The following is a 20,789-nucleotide window of genomic DNA, read 5'->3' as shown; positions in this document are numbered from 1 at the left end:
AGTTTCAATTATTTTAAGCATGATTGAAAGTGGCTGCCATGTTCAAAACTGTATTTGGACAGGGGGAGAGAGAGTGGCAGTTCAACCACAAAAGCAAAATTATTTTAGGAAAGCAAGCTTAGGTCTATATTTTCTTTGAGTTCTTCATTTGCATCTGCCCAGCAGAAATGGACTACACTTCATTGGATAGCTTTCTAGAGAGTATTCCTATCTTCTCCATGGCAGCAAGCACTAATCAGCAACTCTTGTTATTCCTGGCTATTAGAGTCTATTGTAGTGCCAGGTACAAAATCCAGGGGTAGGCAAAGTCTCTCTTGCCATTATTCTTGTACAAGAAAAATATGGATATGCAACATGAGATGGAGAAAAGCCCAGAGAGCTTAGACAAGTATATAGGGAGAGGAGAGGAAGTGACTGAACATGAAATTCAAAATTAGAGAGTTGTAAATCCGAAAAAGAAAAAGCATTACGGTTATGAAGAAGGAGAAAAGCATTTACTGACCATCTAAAAACGCTTTGAAACATTTGAAAATTATTGAAATGTTGTGACCAGCCCTAGAAATGCCTCAGCAAACAACAGACAATCCACTTCTCTATGCTGGATTCAATTGATTGTACCCTGGTAGCACCCCTTCTCTTTCTTCAGTTCCCTGCCTCATTCTTTAAACCTTTTATGTATACTATGTACACAACACATGCAACCATTACATCAGAGGGATTTACAGGAAACTCATTTCTAAAGTCTTGAACCTTTCCAAAGCAGGTATGTTCCATCCACTGAGTAAATATTATGCTTCTATTTGAGTAGGGCTTTTTTTATTGTGTGAGTACAATTAATTTTCGTTTTTGAGATAGCACAGTAACAATACTGTTGGTTTTAAGGGTGAAAGGATTTGGAGTTACTTGAAAGCCAAAAATTCGCCATCTTAATGAAGATGTCCTTATTCCTAGGTGAACACTTGCCTTTTTTAAAAAATGCCTGGATCCATTAGCATTAATATTTGTATCTAAAGGTGCATAGGCTAGCTTATCTTCTTACTTACATCTCACAAAACTACTGGTTGCAGAGGAATTATGCCAAATTTATATATGCATAGATTGAGAAGTAAAATCTATCCGTTTTAGATTGGAATGAATTTCCTAAAAGATTAATCAGGTGAATCATGCTAATAGAATATTTAAACAATATTACATTCGAAGTCTGCAGGTCTGACCTTCATGACAACAGATTTTAGGGAATACCACCACCCATGCCAGGTGTACCAAACAATCCCGTTGTCTGTCTTGGCAGTGTAGGGACCTCTGTAGTACAAACCATTGAGGTTGGCAGAGTGACACCTGGTGGGAAAGTAAAGGGAAACAGCAATAAGGCCTCCTGCTGAAAAGTTCCACGCATTTGTTATGTATTTCTCTGCAAGTCAAAAAAATTTGCCATATAGATGCCAGCCTAGTTTGACAACTGCATAAATTTGCATTTGTGGATTCTGTGTGCATAAACAATAGTGCTTTAATTAGGGAAGAACTGCAAATGTTTTTTGCTTCTTTTAATCAAAAGTGCTGCTTTTTCTTTCCATGTTTTCTGTCATTACTAGCTCTTGGAGCTTTTCCTGCTAATTTATTTCAGTGGGAAATTTTTCCAGCGTTATTCAGGATGGAAGACAGCAGGGCATACCTCACACTCTGGGAAAGAAATACTGTTGTGTTTTTCTGTTGTTCCAGAGTAGCCCCCCTTAAGTTTTCCAGTTACACCACATGGTATTTTGTATGACAAAACCTGAATACCACCATCAGTTTGCCTACCCACCTGTGGACTTCTATTACAAAGATGAATTCTGACAGCTAATTACACGCGTGTACCAATTCACTGGATCACCGGAGCTGGCATTTTATTTGACTACAAAATGTTGAGGGGGTTTTGTTGTTTTTTAAGAGACTCAGGCATAAATGCAGTTATAGTTTATTAAATACAGTGGTTGAAACAAACAAAAAACCCTAGCAAAACCCAAAAGGCTTGAAAAGGAAACAGCACAACCTTGATACATGCCTGGTTTCTATGAGAAACAAGCTTAGATCTTTATGTGGAGAGCAAACTGGCTGTTCCTTTTACAGCACATTGTGATGAATCAGCTTGGTTTATCTGCCAATTCAGTATTTCATTATAAATGCTGTTAATATCTAGCTGTTGAACACCATGATGGATTTCAAAAGCAGACTTTAGAAAATATGCACACAGAAAATATTCCAAATAAACCTTATGATTTTTGTTACTGGCAATTTTTAGTCTTTTTGACTTTGCTTATACTTAATTTTCAAAGTTTTTGAGAACTGAGATAAAAACTATGAGAAAAACTCCATAGGAAAATTCTCATCTATATATCCTTATTTATTGCTTACAATTTTTAAAGTCAATTTTGATAATGTGTTAATTGAAAGCTTATAAATTGTGGACATCAAAAGTGAATTTGTTTTTGAGAATGATGAACTTTTATCGGAGCTGACATAATCTTTCTAATCATACAAGTTCTGCAATGAGCAGGCACTCTGCCTACTTTGAATCAAAACACAGATTTCATTAAAAGAATCGCAAAAAGGCACACCATAATTTTGCCAACAGCAATATGAGCCAGTAAAAAGTCTTAATTAGTGCTGGGAAGCATGAATAGTGAAAATTAGAGTATTCAGGATCCAACTAGATGCTGTCCGAAGTAACTGTACATACTAAGTTAACAACTGGCATGTGATAAGATATTGTGAAAAAACATTCATTATTCACAAGTCAATAAATACCTTAATGTTAGCCTGTGTTCCTCCTATCTTTTCAATAGGCTAATATAAAGTTAAAAAGTACACTGCAATAGTTTCAAAAGTACACCCAACTCTCAACTGTCCATGGATATTTTATCTGAATTATGTATTAACTGTGTGACAGATATGGAGAGATGGGAGTTGGTACCCTGAAGAACCCTTTGAATTCTGTCTGCATTTATTGACTCCACTGACCCTACATGAATGTTATGCAGTCTCTGGAATGATTGGTAAGGCAGGAAGCTTGAGTTAGTGATATCTGGCTCCAGGTTGTTGCCTTGGGGCAATAGATCCCTCTTACCATTTATACATGGCATAACAAAATGGGAGTGCTGGGAGAGAATAAGCTGATGGCCAACTGGAATTGTTCACTCTCACTACTTAAAAACCTTTATGAACTTTATCTCACTACTTATGAACTACTTATGAGCTTTGCAATGCCCTGGGTACTGGAAAGCTTATGACTGCAGGTAGTACCAGAGTGAACCCAGTTCTGTGGCCTTGCATTCAAGATAAAAATCTCTGCTAGAGCTTTTCTTACAAAAGGGGCCATTTTTCTGCAGAAGTCCAGGACAACAAATGCTGAGCTGGAGTGAGACTGGTGGCTTTAAACTAGCTTTGAGCTACTTCCATGTGGCCTCGCTTGTGTCACATCCCTTGGTTTTCATATTATCTGGGCTTTTCTGTATTTCATTAGTCCTGATAGCATAGAGCTGGCTATAAACAATTCCTTCATAGCTGGGAGCTCTTATGCAAACCAGCCAAGAGCACTAATTCCTTCTATATTTGCTAATCTGTGCATGACAAATATGTGTTTCTGAGTGCTTTCCTTTCTCTGCCAGTACTGTCCTTTTGAGTAGGACTTAATGATACTGACATTTTCTAGTATTTTGCAATGTTCAGTTTTATGTTAGGCTTAACATTAAAAATTCAATAATAAAACAGTGAAATGACACTATTAGTAACTAATTTTCATTATCAAGCCAGACTGTCACTTTAAGAGATTGAACTACACGACCATAATAAGAAGTAGCCTAGTAGGAGTTAGCTATCTTTAGAAGTTATGTAGCACCAACTACAAGGTATAAATAGCTGTCAAGTTCTGCTGTGCAGCTACTTTTGCAAAGTGGTCATTCTTTTGTCCAGATCAATCCAATATTAAAAAGATGCTTTTAAAAGGCAAAAAAAAAAAATATTCAGTGGTCTAAAAGTGATTGTTAATTCAGTCTTAATGAAATCCATGGCATGATATCAGTTTTATATGATTTCAGGTCCAGATACTCCTTTAAATTTACAAAAGCTCTGATTTAATGGGAAAAGAAGCTCCAACATAGTTGCCTTTCCCTTTTACATCTTAACTTTTCTGAGAAATGTAAAAAAACATTGTTTACATGTGACTTTTTCCAAGTCTCAAACTCTGCTGATTGGCTATCTATGCAAATATATTAAAGTGTATTAAAATAAGTAGTAAATTGTGAAACACTGAGTTAATAGCTACATCAAATCAGTTAAGGTGGTCACAGACTACTTATGAAAACAGAATTTGGCAAATGAGGAGTTAAAAAGAGCAACAAAGGATGACACAACAGAAACAAAGGAGTTGATCCAGCCTGGCACCTCTTGCCAAGTGAACTGAGATCACAGTGAGAGAGTAGTGTGCCTCCCTGAGCTGTATTTTAAGCCTCTCTCTTACACAGCTAGATTGCAGAGTTTATCTTCATGGCTATATTTATTTAAGTAATTACAGAAAAGAACATAGCTGATCTGTACAAGCTAAGGCTACCATTTTTATCCTTTCTTTTTGAGTTGGTATATTGCATGTTAGCAGAATTTTTAAATTCTCTTATTGAGCCCTATTTTTAAAAATCTTTCACTCAGTTCAGACATGCACACTGACAGAAACTGAGTGGACACATTGCCATCTCCATTTGGAAAGAATAACAAGAGTGAGATACTGTGAAGTGAGGTGAAAAAAATGAGTCTTGATAACCTGGCACTAGTTTAACTTGTCAGATATTTGCAGTGCTGCCACATCTGGTCTAGTGCAACACAAGAGAAATGTGAGAGTGAAGTACAGCAGGGATGTATCAGCAAACTCTACATGACCTACTTGTGTAAAAACTAGTTACCTCAGAGGGACAGAATTATCTCCTCCTCACTGTCTGATAATAAAGATGACCTGTGGCAAATGCCACAATCAATCACAGACCAGCTTGAGCTGCACATTAGGTGCTGTCCCTTCTAAGGTGAGCCTCAGTCTCACCAGCACTGAGATCTCTGCTAGGGGACAAGGGCACATTGCAAATAAATGAACAATGCCAATCTATCTTCTATCATATGTTATTATTTTATGAATACACATGGAGCAGAATAGTTGACAGTACCCATATGAAATCAAAATACCTGTTAAACCACCAGCCAGCCTTTTCCTCTTCAGCACAGTTCCCTTCATAGTTGTCATTATCCCTGTCTCTAGTACTGAATTTCATTCCTCGATGATCAGCCCACCATTTTACTTCAGGATGAAATCCACCAGTAAGGGAATCACCAGCTGTACCAGAGTATTCACCACAATTCATCTCATAAGAATGCTAATAAAATATGTGAAGAAATAAAAAAAAAATTAAATTCCTGTATGTCTTTAGCCCTTAGCATGTCAGAGAGTAAAACCACGAAGAAGAACCTAGCCTGTTCTATTTGCTGCTATTTTTATGCTAAGAAATGTCCTGCCACTTAAACACGATGTACTTAATACTTAAAGGCTGTAGAGATGCTTAACAGGGATAAAATTTGTCATTAACTATATGTATCAATGACAAAAAAAACCAACATTAGGGCTAGTTTGCAGTATACATTAGCAAATCAGCATATCTTCTACCATTATTGTTGGTAATATCAACAAACATAGAAAAGATGCTTTTATCCATGTCTGCTAAACCAAATGATTCATATCTCTTACAGAAAGTGTGAAATTAATATATCAGAGTAAACCACTTTTATTAGGTATTTGAAAATTATAAGCATGTGTAAGAAACAAAATATGGTATTAAGGTTCTACACAAATCTTTATGGATTTTTTGTGTTTATTGTTTGTCTACAGAATCCACATTTTCATTAAAACCTTTAGTCATTTAATATTTTATTACCTCTTCTCCTGCAACTCTGAATCTTGCATACTGTGCAAAACGTCGTTCTCCTTCAAAATCAGTTAGATCAATTCTTAATGTATAATTCCCTTAAAAAAAAAAAAAAAACAACCAAATTATTTTAGTTAAACTAGCCTATCTCACTACTTTACAGAACTGGACATTACAGTAAAAGATTAAAAGAAAATGTCTTTATTATGAATCTCTATCACCTCAGCATATTATATGGGGATTTATCTTCTTTCTTTATACATACTAAAGCATATATTGCTATTCTTTGCCTTTATTCACCTGAGTGAATTCTATTCAGCTTAGAAAATTTTAGAATTATTCTAATACAAATTTTCAAATGTAGGAAAAAAATTGTAAAAAAAGATGGCCTTACAGGTTTTACATTTTAGTATGATATTTGAGGTGGTAATGAAAGCATAGTGAAAATTGATCAATAAATGTTCACTTATGAAAATTATATTTTTATACTCTAAAAATAAAACAATTATACTAGGATCACATCCTGATGGCACTGATTTCCATATGATTTAGATAGCTCAGCCAGTGGGCAGCATTCTACAACAGAGCAGAAGTTAGCTTACATTGAGTGACTATTAGAAAGATGGAAATAACTTTCTACTACTGTCCTAATCAACAGGACTGGACTAGAACTACTTCCATGTAATAGCCCACCCACCTAGAAAGCCCTGAATAAGTGTCTCGGTACAGTATATACCCGTCTCTGGACTGTTAGTGATGCTGATGGAAAATGGATAGAGACAATTCTTTTAAGGTAGACTCCTGTCTCCTGTTCCCTGTTTCACAGGGGCTCTCAGTATGCCAGTGGCCTAAGGACAGTTTTGAACCTTTTGTTAGAAAACATATATTCCAATGTGTTTTTTTCTGAAACTTAGAGAAGTCTATGGAGACTAACAACAGAACTCAGGATTTATGATAACAAAAAGAGGAAACAAAAAAATGGCCTGGAAAGAGCAAAGAAACAGAAACAATAAGACTATTGTTACAATACAAATCTTACCTTGATTAGTCAAATAATGAAGATTTTTGTTTCCAAGCCAAAATTCACCATTTTTCAAAACAAAATTTCCAAAGCCTTCTTCATAGTCAGCCCAGAGTCTGAAATGGGTATAAATTACTAATTTATCAAAAAAGCAAGTTTGTTTGGATGTTTTATAATACAATTTTAGATCACAGAATAACTAAAACTGGAAGGAACCTCAATCTTAAGGCAGAATCAGCCATGAGATCAGACCAGGTTGTTCAGGGCTTGTCCGTTCAGATCTTGAAAACTTCCAAGGATGGAGACTGCACATTCTCTTTGGGGTACCTGCTGACTCTTTTCATGGTGAAAAAGTTTCTCCTTATATCCAGTCTGAACCTCTCTTGTTTCAACTTAGGTAATTTCTCATCCTCCCACTAGACACATTTGTGAAGAACATTTTTACTCCAAGGGCCCTCAGATCACTTATATTTTTCTTTTTTTTTGGATTTTTACTAATTGCAGAAAGCAATCTCATCCTTTCCTTATCATTAAGAGTCCTTGCTCCAACAATTGTTAACGCATTTGACATTGAAGTGTCCTTGTGTCAAAAGCACAAGTTGTCAGAAAAAGACTAGAACGGATATCTCACGGAAGACAGCTAGAACCAGAAGTGGTATCTCATCTGGAGGCTGTCCCACAGAATAACCATTCCTCCCTTTTATCTGGGATAACAACTTACTCCTATACCTCATAAAGTTCAGATTTAACTTAGCTGCATCTGGTTTAATGTTTCTTCACTTTGTTTCCAGTTTTAATTACCAAATCTAGTACCTACCTATCAAAATTCTGGCTGCCATCAGAACGTCTCTGAAACACAGTCCAACCACCTCCTTCAGACATGTCACAGAATGCAAAGAATTCTCTAGGACTCTGGATTGGTTTTATTTTATAAAATCCATTTTGCTTATGGCCTTCATTGTAGATTTCTGCACAATCTGTTCACATAACATTAATTGGACACAGCATTTTTAGTCCTGTACTTACTGCAAAATCAGAAATCAAGTCAGTAACAGTAATCAAGTCATGTTATGTAGAAGTCACATATGAACCACACTAATAAAATGAAATGTCTCTGCAAACACATTTCTTTGACTTTTGGGTATTTTTTTGTAGTTGTGTTGCTTTAAAGCTTTGCTGGGCTGTAATTATTTTGATATATCTTTGAAATAATATCTTCACACTGTGAAATATTACTATTTTTGTTTCTACTTGAATAGCAAAATAATTCCTCTGTTTTAAGTGGTGTCACTTTTAATTTGCAGTGGTATCATCCACATTAGAATCTTGTTACAACCTTAAAATTACATGTAACATACAGTAACCTTTAAAAACAAACATGTACTTCTATGTCCAGAAAGTTTGCAGAAGTGCCAGAAACAAAAGTATGGAATCTCCAGTGTTAAAAACAGAAACAATTGCAAGGCCTGATTCTCCTGTCCCTTCTACCAAATAGGTGCAAAAATATACAGAAGACTATGCCCAAAAAGTGCAGTGTATGTGTAAAATGATACCACTTTGGCTTGGTACCATTCACAATCTGGTCTACATTGCTGTTGATGAATATAATTTACAACAGTAAAAAAATTCAGAGCTCATGGAGCTCTGAAAAATTCAGAGCAATGTAATTGTATAATCTTACATACTTTCCTCTAGGAATTAAGAAATGAAAGGCATTCTTTGTTTATATGTAATCTATCATCAGGCAGTCATACAGAAAAGATATATAATTTTTAGCATTTCTGTTTTTCCTGGCTAAGGTAGAGCTGATTAGCTTTAATGAATTCTCTGAATTGCTGAACTTCCAGGTCTGGTTGGAACTTGATGAACTATTACATTTTTTTTCAGTGAAAGTGTCAATGAAGATTAGACATAGAAAATAAACACTTTATATTATGCCAGAATTTGAATAAACTCTAATAGAAAACATGATTTAAATAACAGCTAAGTTGTCTTTATAAAGAATGTGTGATTGGCTTAGAGAAAATAGCTTTTCTTGTCCATTAATTTCTTAGTAGGTCAGCAAAACACAAGCATATCTTAATTTTTAGCAGGTGTATATAGTGTGGAGTTTCCCCCTCACTATCTAACTCAAATTACCCAGATCTGTTGATATTAAAATGCTACAGCAGTTTGAGAAAATAATGCAGTATGAACAGGGAAAAGCATTTTCCAAGCTGTAAAGAATGTGAAAAAATAATGGGGAAAAAAAAGCAGAAACAGGAAAAAGTTAGATCTGTTTTTTAGAATAACATTGTAAAAGAATAATTTGAGGCTTATGCTAAGAAAGGCAAATACCTTTCAGAGAAATGTGGCTTTAATAATCTTTTCCAGTAACAAATGAGTCAGCCCTGATAATAAAAATAAAGTGTTCCAGGATGCTCAGTACATAAATACACAGCTAAAATTTTTAAGTCAGATTTACAACTGCTTTTAATTTCATTTTAATGGTGTTTTATTATATTTGATGCCTTGGGATCAAATGTTATATATATATATATATATATATATATATATATATATATATATATATATATATTGGTATTTCTTCCAGCAACATAAGCACTACAAGCATATTCAAGCAAGGCTATTAAAAATAATAGTAGTTAAGACTTTCTAGCACTGGACAGCTAGAAACAAACACCATCTAGAAGTCAGTCTCCTAAATTGTATTTTCAATCCAACTATTGTTTTGGATGGTGTTTTATTATATCAAGAGTTTGGATGATGTTTTATTCTCTACTTCCACTGTATTTATTATAAGCCTTCCACTGTATAAGGAATGGATCACCACCAGAGTGCTGGTGAAATTAGAAAAACAACTTTAAACCAGGATTTTAAGAGCTGTGATGTCATGAGCTGAATCCAACTCAGTGAAAATGTTATTAAAGTGAGATGCAGATGCCATTATGCCAGGCTTATGTATGTAAATATGGATGTCTCAGGGACTTTACAGATTGGAACAAAGTCAGTTGCTTGTAGCCCAGGCAACCATTTGAATGTATGAATGTGAACTAATCCTGTTAGTTGTTTTTGAAATTGTTAGAACTTCTGACATTAGCCAAAGAATGGTGTTTAGAAATCTGTAACTCCTGATTAACATTTTGTAAATGTCTACTATTGGATTTTATCTGTAGTATTGCTGATATTTATGCATCATTTATTGTCCCCTGATTGTTTTTAAATGATCCACTACTAATAAATCAGTAAACTTCTTAAATTCTGATTTGCTTTCTACCATCTGACATTAGCATTTTTTCCCTGCACAACAGTTCCAGGTAAAAGCTGAGCACTGTGTTTTAAGCATTCTACAATGAGTTTTTAAAACAATAACTCAATAGGCCAAATTGTGCTAAAGCTTCTGGGTATCATTACAATGAATGGAACTGAAAAGAATAGCTTCATTTCTAACCTGAATACTGTCTTTTTCCTCCCAAGTCAATGACACTGTTTTCATCTTCTCTGTCACTGTACTGAATCTCTTTCTTCTTTAAGAGCTGTATAATTTTTAACTGCTGCTGTTTCACACGATGTTCCAGAAGCCTCACCTGGCCCTGAAGTTGTATCTGCTCTTGAAAACATTTCTGTAAATCCTAGAGAGGAAAACACATCTTATTATAAAATCAACAAATTTTATGTGATATTTAACATCTGACACAAAGAGTCAAGCAATCAAACCATAAATAAAATTAAACTTGAATAAAATATTTTGGTCACAATATCCCACAGACACTATGTTGACTTCCATCTCTCTTGCTGCTTTGTTTAAAATTATTTCATAAGTTACTGCATGTAATATATAAAACACACATATTATGAATGCTTTGCAAATAGACCTTCTCGTTAGTGCTACCAGCTCTAACTGCAAACATGCAGCAAGGACTTTGGAGAAAAACACTATAATACAGGCCCTATCATAAGGAGGCCCTATTTCTATCATCTTCCATGCATAGAGATTTTTCTGTCCAGAGAAGCCTGCTACTAACATTGTGAAGGCTCTAAAGAGATTTAAAGAAATGCAATCCACATGGATATGTTTTCAACATCATAGTGCATTTTTTGAATGCTTTTAAGTTACACACTTCTTATGATAAGAATCCTAACATTGCCAACATAAATATTGTTAAAGTTTAAGCTCATTTTTGGCATGCTAAAATAGTCTCTAAGAAGCCCTGAATATACACGAAAAATAAAACTTAAAACAAAAATTAATGTTGTGCTGTGACTTTTGCACTTAATTTTGCCATGCAGAGTGGGTGGGAAATGTAATTCTGATACAGTGTTACCTAGCACTCACTTGACCCTCAAGAATAGGTGTTCCAAATTCTGACATGCTGAATGCATGCTGAGCAATGAGTAATTGGTTTTAGATTAAAGACTATGGTAAAATAGCCAAAGTGAACAGAACCTGATCTGGAGAACTTAAATTAAAACAGTCTGTATGGTTTAAAATATATATTAAATAAACTTGATTTCAGTGTGAGGGAGAAAAGCCTTTGGAAACATGACACAGGTTTTGCATCAATAACACTGAAATTTTATATAAGCAGAGTTTAGTAGCTTGTAAAAGAGCATAACTAGCACTGTAAAGGCAAAATCAAAGGGTGACTTTCCGGAAATCTGACAGGTAAGATCAAATTTGCTGTAGTTCTAAATTGGTGCTACCTTATACATAGGAAGCATTATTTACATGTAGACCTGCAATATTTGCCATTCATATGGAAGAACTGATATCTCAGAACATTTCCCTATCACACTAAACTATAGAAATATCTGCAATAGCATACTGCTGTGCATAGAGAGGTACACCTCAGTGGTGTCTGCATACTTTGTTTGCATCAAGCTCAGGCTTCATCCATTGTCCTTGAACACTTCCAACAAATTGTTCCATTTGAAATATTTCGTTACACTGAAAAATTTGATCATAAGACTGTGCAGAACAATCTTGAAGACAGACTTCTGCCTTAAGCATTACTGAAGTGTGTCAGAGACTTGCTTTAATTCATACTTAACTGCAATCTAAAACACACGGTGAAATAAAAGAATGGGAAAAAATATATATACACAAATGTGGCATAACTAGGCAATTTGTCAGCGACCTGTTCGAGAGGGAAAGGTTCAGCAGCCTGTGTTTGGGCTGTCCACGTCGGGCTGCTCGGCCCGCTGTGCGCCCAGCGCTGAGCCCTGGCCGGCCCAGGAGCTGCCGGGGCACCGTGGCGGTGCTTGCCCACAAGGGGACGCTGTAGGGCCAGAGGCACAATTCCCAAACACCTCTTTCAGAGGGACACAGCGGCCAACGACCCTGTAAGAGCCCAAAAGGTCTATCTTATTTAAGAACCTTCGCTTGAAAATCTTTGTTCGGTTGTTGATAGCTATACGAGATGCCTAGCATATCATCCTGTTCTTCTAGCAGGAAACAAGAGAAAAAAATAGTTAAAATATATGGACATACAGAGACAAAGTTGCTACAGTGGCTTAGAGGGATGTTACTTGACTGTATGCACTGGTTAATGTGGGACATGTTGCATATTACAAAAAAAAGATGCACTATTTATTGTGCAGCCTTTCCAGGGTGGTTGTCTCAATTGTATCTGCAGCTTCATACAAACCCTTCACAAAAGCTGAATTTTCTATTCAGTGGGAATGAATTCAATGGGAGATTCAGAAGAGGCTTTCTTGACAGGTGTCTGCAAATTGTCTGTCTAGTCCTGTGTGAATACAGAAAATTACAGAGGACTGCAGAGCTTTAGAGAGAGAGAAAGAGACGCACAGGTGGATTGAGAAAGAGTGAATAAATTTTAAAAGTATTTAAAAAATATTTCCAGGCCCACCCTGATGAGCTAATGCTAACTATAAAATAAAAGCTGTCCAAAAAATCCCATGTTCCCAGTCAGACCAAATATTTATTCTAATCATACTAAGTCAAGAGTGATAAAGAAGCCACCATGCCACAGTTACCAGTTTTACTGAGAAGGTTAGCCTGTATCAGTCTTAACTCAGTCCTCACAACCTTGGAGAACATAGTAACATGCAATAGGAGAGACCTGGAAATGGTGACCCCCATTGCCAGGCCCTTGCAATTTCATAGACAAGACTTCAGGTGGGTAACCTCTGTGACACATGGCAAGATGTGAGCCACAAAGAGCTACCTTCCATTTTGGAAAGAGCAAGGGACAGGGCATTCAAGGAGAGGCAGCTACAGGCAGCTACCTGTGTTTCTTTCAGGTGAAAGAAATGCCTCTATCAGTTCCCCTTTCATACTGCTAAAAGCCATTCTCCTGCTGTGATTAAATTATATAGTACAAGTATAGAACTTGTGAACTTATGAAAAAATATTACCTTACCTTAGAAAAATTTGGTATCTAAATTCAGTATGACACTACTTCATATACCATAATAAAAGGTCCTTTCCTTTGAACCAAATTAAGTACAAGTCTGCAACAGGCTGTGTCTCTAAATATTATTCTTAAACTTGCATTTAAAAACCATCTTTTGCTATTGTGTACTTAAAATTTATGAATTAATTCATAAAAATGAAAAACTAACTATGAGCTGATTCTCATCTGGTTTACAGACAATACACTCATGATGGGGTGAAGAGTTGATATATCTACACTACACATTACAATTTCCTTATTTAAAAGGTTTTAAGCTCTTAATGCTTAGGAAGTGATAGTAAATTAGAAGTGACAATCAAGACATGACTAGCCGTACTGAATAATTACAGCATAAGAAAAAAAATGCTTGAGCAGAAACAGTTTTGAAAGTAACCTATGTATGAAAAGTACTGGTATCTGAGACTTTCTCTTCTCTCCCTGACTTCAGCCTTCTCATTGATGTCTCTCTCTGTCAACTCCAGACAAATCCCATTAGACTTTTGCTGCTGAACAGCAAAACCACAGTTCTCATATTTGGAATTCCATGTCTATTTTTTCCATGAGACAATCACAAGTTAAGTGTAACTTCAATTGGATCAATGTGGCTTTTAGATCTTCAGTTTACCAGATTGTTCTTTCAATGTGCTGCTACACTTTTTTCACAGGATAATCCTTTAAAAACATTGAAGTTAAACCAGTGCACAGCTGGAGTAATAAAGAAGCAAAATGTAAAATAGGGTTCTAACATACTGCTATTCCATTTGTTAGATATGGACCAAAGTTAAACCATTACAATGTTGAAATACTCAACAAAATGTGGATTTTACTGTGTCTATCTCTGGTGGACAGTGGTGCCCACTGACTGAAACCAGACTGAACACAACCTGTTCTGTTTCAGAGAAGCAACTGTTTACACTACACATTGAGAAGCAATTATCTAACAACTGCTGACAGCTCTGCTCTTGGGCACAAAATCCTACATTTAACCAGCTGCTGCAATTAATGTGCATTCACTTTCATTATTGTGTGAATTATTTAGCAGCCAGTGACCTTCCATTAAAATTATTGCTACAAATTAGACTCAGAATACTTCATGAAAACTATAAAAATACAAGGCTTTTACCTGTGGTGCTATTTTCCTATACTTTGCAGAATATAAATTAGCTCCAAAATAACTCTATATTGAGATTAGTGTTTTAATTAGATTAAAAGGTGAGATGAAGTTCTGAATATTACCATTTTTTACTCAGAAGGTCAGCTAAGTCCAAAATATTCTAAATGAAAAATAATAATTAAAAAGTAAGTAAATGCATTTAACTGTGATGCCTCTTTTCTCAGTAGGTCTCTGCAGAAATTAGTAATATTTTTCTCCACTGAGCAAAAGTGATTAGAGAGTCAGGTGTTTCCCATTCTGCCTCTATAAACCTACTTATCTGAACAAAAGTTTTCCATAAGGTAATGTAAGGCACAAACAATAGCTGTAAATTCAGCAACTACTTCAACCTAGGCAATTATGAATCAAGAATTCAATCCCTTTAGGTCTCTCCTATTTAGGACCTAGATATAAAACCACTAAGAACACCCATGATATGCAGTGCAGGGTTGGTGAGGCAAGAAGTATTTTAAACTGCGGAGTAAGTGTGATTTTATTAGGGTTTTTGTTGGAGAAACAGAATGTGTAGGAGAGGGTTTGGGAAGCTTGAAGTGAAGGAGCTTTGATCATTGTTTCTGGGTGTGTATTACAATGTAGTTACATGGAAAAAAGTAAGAGTATGAAGTTATGGATCTTGTTTGAGAAAAAGTTGTAGGGCAAGTGGACAAGGTGGAAAAGGACAGAAACATTCTGCATACCAGGTGTCAGTGCCCAGAAACAGCACTGCTGCAGCCACTACTTTAGGAGTTCCTGTGCTTTGCCTTTCTGTAAGTATGCTGCTCAAAACTACAGGAGTTATTCTGAGTTAGCATTACACCTGAATGGTAGTATAACCATCTTATGTCCCTTCTGTACAATGTGCCTCCATGCACCATGATACCTGTTTTAGGAAAGATTTACTGTCTCCTCTTTCATATCAGATCCAGTCACAAACTGACTGGATTTCTTTCTTCGGTGACATTACCTAGTGATGGATCTTCATTGTAAATTTATGCATTTGTTTCTTCTTCCCTTATTGGAAACTTGTCCCCACTACACACCATTTGAAGATATTTCCTCATTCTTTCATTTTTAAAATGAATTCTAATATTTTCCATCAAAAGTTCTGCCATCCTGTGTGAGAACTATGGAGGGGATGTCCATTGTGAGCACTATAGAGGTTAAGGTATGCAGTATTTAGAAGAAACTCTATAGAAAAGTTTAATTACTAGAACTTACAGAGCTGCCAATGACATCCATCAAGCTAGCTGCAAGGACAAAATCAATCATTATCAAAATCTTCATTTTGGAAGCTGTGAAGTAGAGGAACAATGGAAACACTAGTTAACTTAAGCATTAAAACTAAAATTTACACTTGATATCTTAAATCTTATTCAAAAGAGTCTATTTAACCTCTAATTCTTTTCTTGCAAATTGTAAATATTATGTGCATGCAGGATTCATTACAAATGTCTAAAATAGTCTGATAAAATACAACTCCAAAAGCCAGTAAAATGAGAATTTGTCCTTTTAGGCCACTTTGTATTAGAGCTCTCCATGTATTTTAGGACAGCTATCCAAGATTCAAAAGCACACATTTTATTTTCAAAAGCAAAAACATTTTAAACAAGCTGAAAAACAGGGAAATATTCCTTGTTGGCCCTTTAAATTTGTGAGAAAGATCCCTGTCATACAAGTAATTAAAATCTGAATTGGGCTAGTTGTCCTTGATCTAAAGATTTGTGCACGAGGAGAGGATCAAGGTAATTTTACTGTCATAAAGTAATTTGGGGGAAAAATTCAAAATAGTTATCAGCTTTTATTCCAATGGTGACAAGAATGGCATCTTTAAACTGATAGCTATGGATACTTTGTACTGTATGACCCACAGCATTTTAAACCCCATTTTTTTGTATGAAAATTATTTTATAGGCCAAACCAATCACCACTTTATCTCACTGCCTTGCAAATGTTAGCTGATAGAACTTCAAAATTGTTTTGTAAGACAGACGTGCTTTTCACAGAGGAGAAATTTTTACAAAGTAAAATATTTACAAAGATTATACATTAATTATTCTGAATTAATTACTTAAACTTCTGCAAGCTATCAACTGAGGATTTTTTTTTTCATTTACCTATGAATATTTTCATTTAGCATATGTTAACACTTAATTAAACCAGAATATGTGTCTACTCTGCTTTTCCTACCTTAGAGTTATTAAGGAAAATATCTCCATGATCATCGAGTTGAACCATTAACTTGATACTGACAGGTCCACCACTAAAGCCTGTCCCTAAGCACCACATCTCCATTTTTTGAGTGCTTCCCAGGATGGTGACATGTTTAAAGCATTTGTGGTTAGACAAAGTGCAAAACTTTAATAATAGAGATTAATGATTCAATACCAGCATGTGTTTATTGAAACACCAACTTTATGAAAATTTCCACTCATGTTTCTACAGGAATAAATATAAAACATGAGTGGAACTTTTTGGCATACTGTGCTTTTTACAGTACAAAGATAAACAAGGTGCTTATGAAAAGTATGTTTTTAAGTTTGTGCAAAATTGGAGAAGTCCAACTGTATTTTCACCAATATCTGAAAACTTCATGCAAGGCCAGAAATTACAGCCCAGACAAATCTCAGATTTCAACACTTACCTACAAAATACTTATGATGCTTTGTAAAATTACAGCTAGTAAAGTTACATTAGTAGTTATAGCTATTACAGTCCCTTCTGTTTTGAAAGCAGCTGTTGCCATCTGTTGGGATGACACTGTCTGTGACAGGAGTGACCAAAGAGTACATTAGCTATCTGGACAGCCTGCAAATGATCTGTCTCTGCTAACTGCTGTCCTGAATCCTTGCATATGTTAAATATGTTTTCTAAGAGAGAAGGGACTATTTTCTTCACTGGAGGATTCATATTTCATGTACTCTACTTAATCCCTGTTATTTTAATTATGAAACCACAGTATCTTCCCTCACATTATTCTTAGTATTTGAACTGTTCTATCATGATTTCACTGACTGTGAATGCCTGAATACCACAATCAATCTTAAAAAAAACACCCCAATCTTAAATGGATTGAACAACTTTACAACAGTATTCTTATTTTTTAAAAAAAGACTATCAAGTAAATCTTGGATACTGTTCAGAGAAATTTATGTTAGTAAAAAAATATAGAACATTATGAGGTACAATCAAGGCAGGTAAGTCCTTTACAGCATGTATGAGCTGCTATGAGCAATCTGCACAAAAAGAATGAATAGCTGAGGAGTGTAGAGTGTGTACAGTTGGTTTAGTTTGTTATCGTTAGATGAAGTCACCTTTCTATTTAAGGATGCCTCTTTCTATAGAATGTTCCTCTTGTGGGAAGCTTCCTAAGGACTGCACTTGGGAGACAATTTAGCATTTCAGCTTTAGTGCTGAACTAAAACATGCTCAAAAGACATAGTAAAATATAATAATACTCTTAAATAAATTGGTGAAGATATTTTAATCCTGGAGTTTTATTTTTAAGAAAGCAAGTTGGACAGTAAACTCAAGATGGAGTATTGATCCTGCAGCCGCTCACAATATAATCTCACTATGAATGAAAGACAAGTCACTGAGTGGTCAACTTTACAGTGACAAGAAAAGTGGTAAATAGGGTCAAGCCCCTTACACGTTCAAAGCACTTGGATACATTAAATCATCAGGTTCAGACATGGAATTAATGTGGGTAACTTTTTACTTACTTTACCCACTTTACCCACATTTCTAAAATAGTTTCAGTAGAGGTTGTGTTAGTAACAATTCCCTGAAGGTGCACATCCATGGTATTCAGTAACAGGAAAACCTAAAATTCTGTTTAAGGGAAGCTCAACATCTTGCTCTAGGAAGATTCCTTTGAAAGTCAGTTTCTTAAACAAATTTATTCAGACCTTTAAATAATTACCCTTGTTATATTGCTATTTGCTGACAGTACACAATTGAATAAAATCTTTAACTCAAAAAACCTGCAAAAAATGACAAATTTTAATCAGTCACAGATGAACTCAAAGAGTTAGCAACTGTTGAGAGACTTCCAAGACTTGTTTTATAATACCTGTGTTGATTTAACAAAAATAAAAAAAAAACCATAAATTTGTAGAGGGGATATCCCTTTCCAGGAAAATCTTAATCTCAGACAGTAGACATGTAGATTAATTATCACACATCATATGCTAGAGTGAAAAAAGCTTGGTATTATATTTTCAAGTTGAAACACAAGCCCCTAATGGTTAACTGAAAAAAAATCACTTTCTGTTTTAAACAAATTAAGTTTAAGTGCAAGTCTTGTGAAACCTTGAAATTTTATCCCCAGGGTTACTCATTTACTATTCCAAGATTACATCTGGAATATGCATTGTACAGTTAGGCAGAATTTTTTTCCAAAGCTATGGAATCAAAATTCTAGAAAGACATCTTTTTTCTTCTCTGTGCCTAGGCTTTTTTTAAAGGATACACACACAGTCAATCCTATATTCAAATTTCCCCTGAATCTGATGTTTTTTCCAAGTTTTTAAATAACAAATTACTGAATAGATTTGATGACATTAAAGAAGTTCTGTGCTATGAAAATTTTGAAAATTTAGAATATTCTTATGTTTTTTGAATTTAAGAGACAGCAAACTAGATGGAATACAGATGCCTGTTTCTTTCTGTTGGCGCAGTGTCAATAAGACTTGCATTGGTAATAAATACAATAATAGAGAGAATTTGCCAAAAGAATAGAAAATTACTGGAAAGTTTTTTGTTTGCTTTCTTAAAATTAAAATTATTAAACTCATGCACAGATTTTGTTTTGTTTAAATTTGGTGGTGTTACAAAAATTGCCCTGTTTTCCTCATCTGAAAAATAATTCATTATTTTACTTACTTTTTGGTTCTAAAAGCAGCCTTGTTTGTACAGTAATACAAATTTAGAAACTGCAGATTCAAATAGTGGTTTTATTAACCACCTAGAAATGCAGGAAAATAGCCAGATTGTGGTAAAACATTCGTACATCTTTATCAATACTGCACCAGTTATATGGCCTTCAAAAACAAATTACTTTTAAACCATAACTATAGAAATTAGCCAAATGTTTTCCTTCTTCCCTCATAGGTACCCTAAATGTTTACCTTTAACTTCTGGACAGAACTCAAAGTTGTTAAATCTTCTTAAACTGATGCAAATAATTCCAGAGCCCTTCCCAAGCTGCGATTGTTTTTGTTATTAAGTGCTGCAGAGTTGAGGCTTACATCTGCTATGAGTCACCGGGCTGGAATGCTGCTGAGAAGCTGCAGTTATCAAGACTAAATTGCAACATAAGAAGGAGATGACGGTAATTCTGTGCCTAACACAACACTTCTGAAACAAAAATAAACCAAAACCAACAAAGGATCATCTATTCCCTTTCACTGTTGTGGTTCAAGAAATTGCTCTCTGTATCATACTCAGCTTTATACTCCAGTTCTTTCCATAGTCACAGACTAAATCTCTTAGGCTTCAGAGGTACATAGAGAATGTAACAGACTCAATGGATTTAAGAAAAAAATCCAATAATCACTCAGACTAGAAGTTACATGTCAAAGGTGTAACAAAAAAAAAAAAAAAGCTAAATAAAACCTAACCCAAAGTAACAAACATAGTACAGATAAAGCTGAAGGAAACAATAAAAAAGTACCAAAAAAATCTTGTCTGATGTGTTTTTTATTCAAGGCAGTGAGAAGCACAGTGTCTCAGTGACTTCGTCAGACAAATTCATTTTCTAAACAAGCTTTTAAGAGCCAGATGAATACATCAAAGAATGTTTTAAAATACAATCTGTTTTTACTGTTTGCCCTTCTTCTGTGCTGGCTCTTCCCAAGTTATTCAGTGAGTATGCTTAAAGGAATGTGCTGGGGAAAAAAAAGTCTTAAGGAAATATTGAATAGCAATAAAATGAGTTTTACATTTCACAATATAATCATAGAATGCCCTGGGTTGGAAGGGGCCTTAAAGGTTACCTAGTTCAAAGCCCTCTGCTGTGGGCAGGGACACCCTCCACTAGACCAGGTTGCTCAAAGCCCCTTCCAGCCTGGCCTCAAACACTCGCATGGATGGGGCATCTACAATTTCTCTGTTCTACCACCTTCACAGTAAAGAATTTAATATCTAATCTAAACCTACTCTCTCTCAGTTTAAAGTCCTTTGCCCTCGTCCTTTCACTACATGCCCTTGTAAGTGGTCTCTCTCTATCTTTTCTCAGAATCACAGAATGTTCTAAC

The 20,789-nt window shown here is 35.2% G+C and overlaps 1 protein-coding gene across 1 annotated transcript; it reads right to left on the bottom strand.

Moving 5' to 3' along the window:
- Nucleotides 1–794: 794 nt before the first annotated feature.
- Nucleotides 795–19,829, bottom strand: FGL1 (fibrinogen like 1). The gene is made up of 8 exons (XM_053976766.1): nucleotides 19,662–19,829; nucleotides 15,751–15,824; nucleotides 10,415–10,595; nucleotides 7,781–7,940; nucleotides 6,982–7,079; nucleotides 5,952–6,040; nucleotides 5,209–5,396; nucleotides 795–1,338 (listed from the first exon to the last, which is right to left on the bottom strand). The coding sequence occupies exons 2-8, from the start codon at nucleotides 15,814–15,816 to the stop codon at nucleotides 1,179–1,181; spliced, it is 942 nt and encodes a 313-aa protein (XP_053832741.1). The 5' UTR covers nucleotides 15,817–15,824; nucleotides 19,662–19,829; the 3' UTR covers nucleotides 795–1,178.
- Nucleotides 19,830–20,789: the final 960 nt, after the last annotated feature.

The sequence above is a fragment of the Vidua macroura genome, chromosome 4, assembly GCF_024509145.1.
Source record: "Vidua macroura isolate BioBank_ID:100142 chromosome 4, ASM2450914v1, whole genome shotgun sequence".
Lineage (NCBI taxonomy): Eukaryota > Metazoa > Chordata > Aves > Passeriformes > Viduidae > Vidua > Vidua macroura.
The sequence above is the reverse complement of the archived record's forward strand: the minus strand, read 5'-3'. Positions and strand labels throughout refer to the sequence as shown.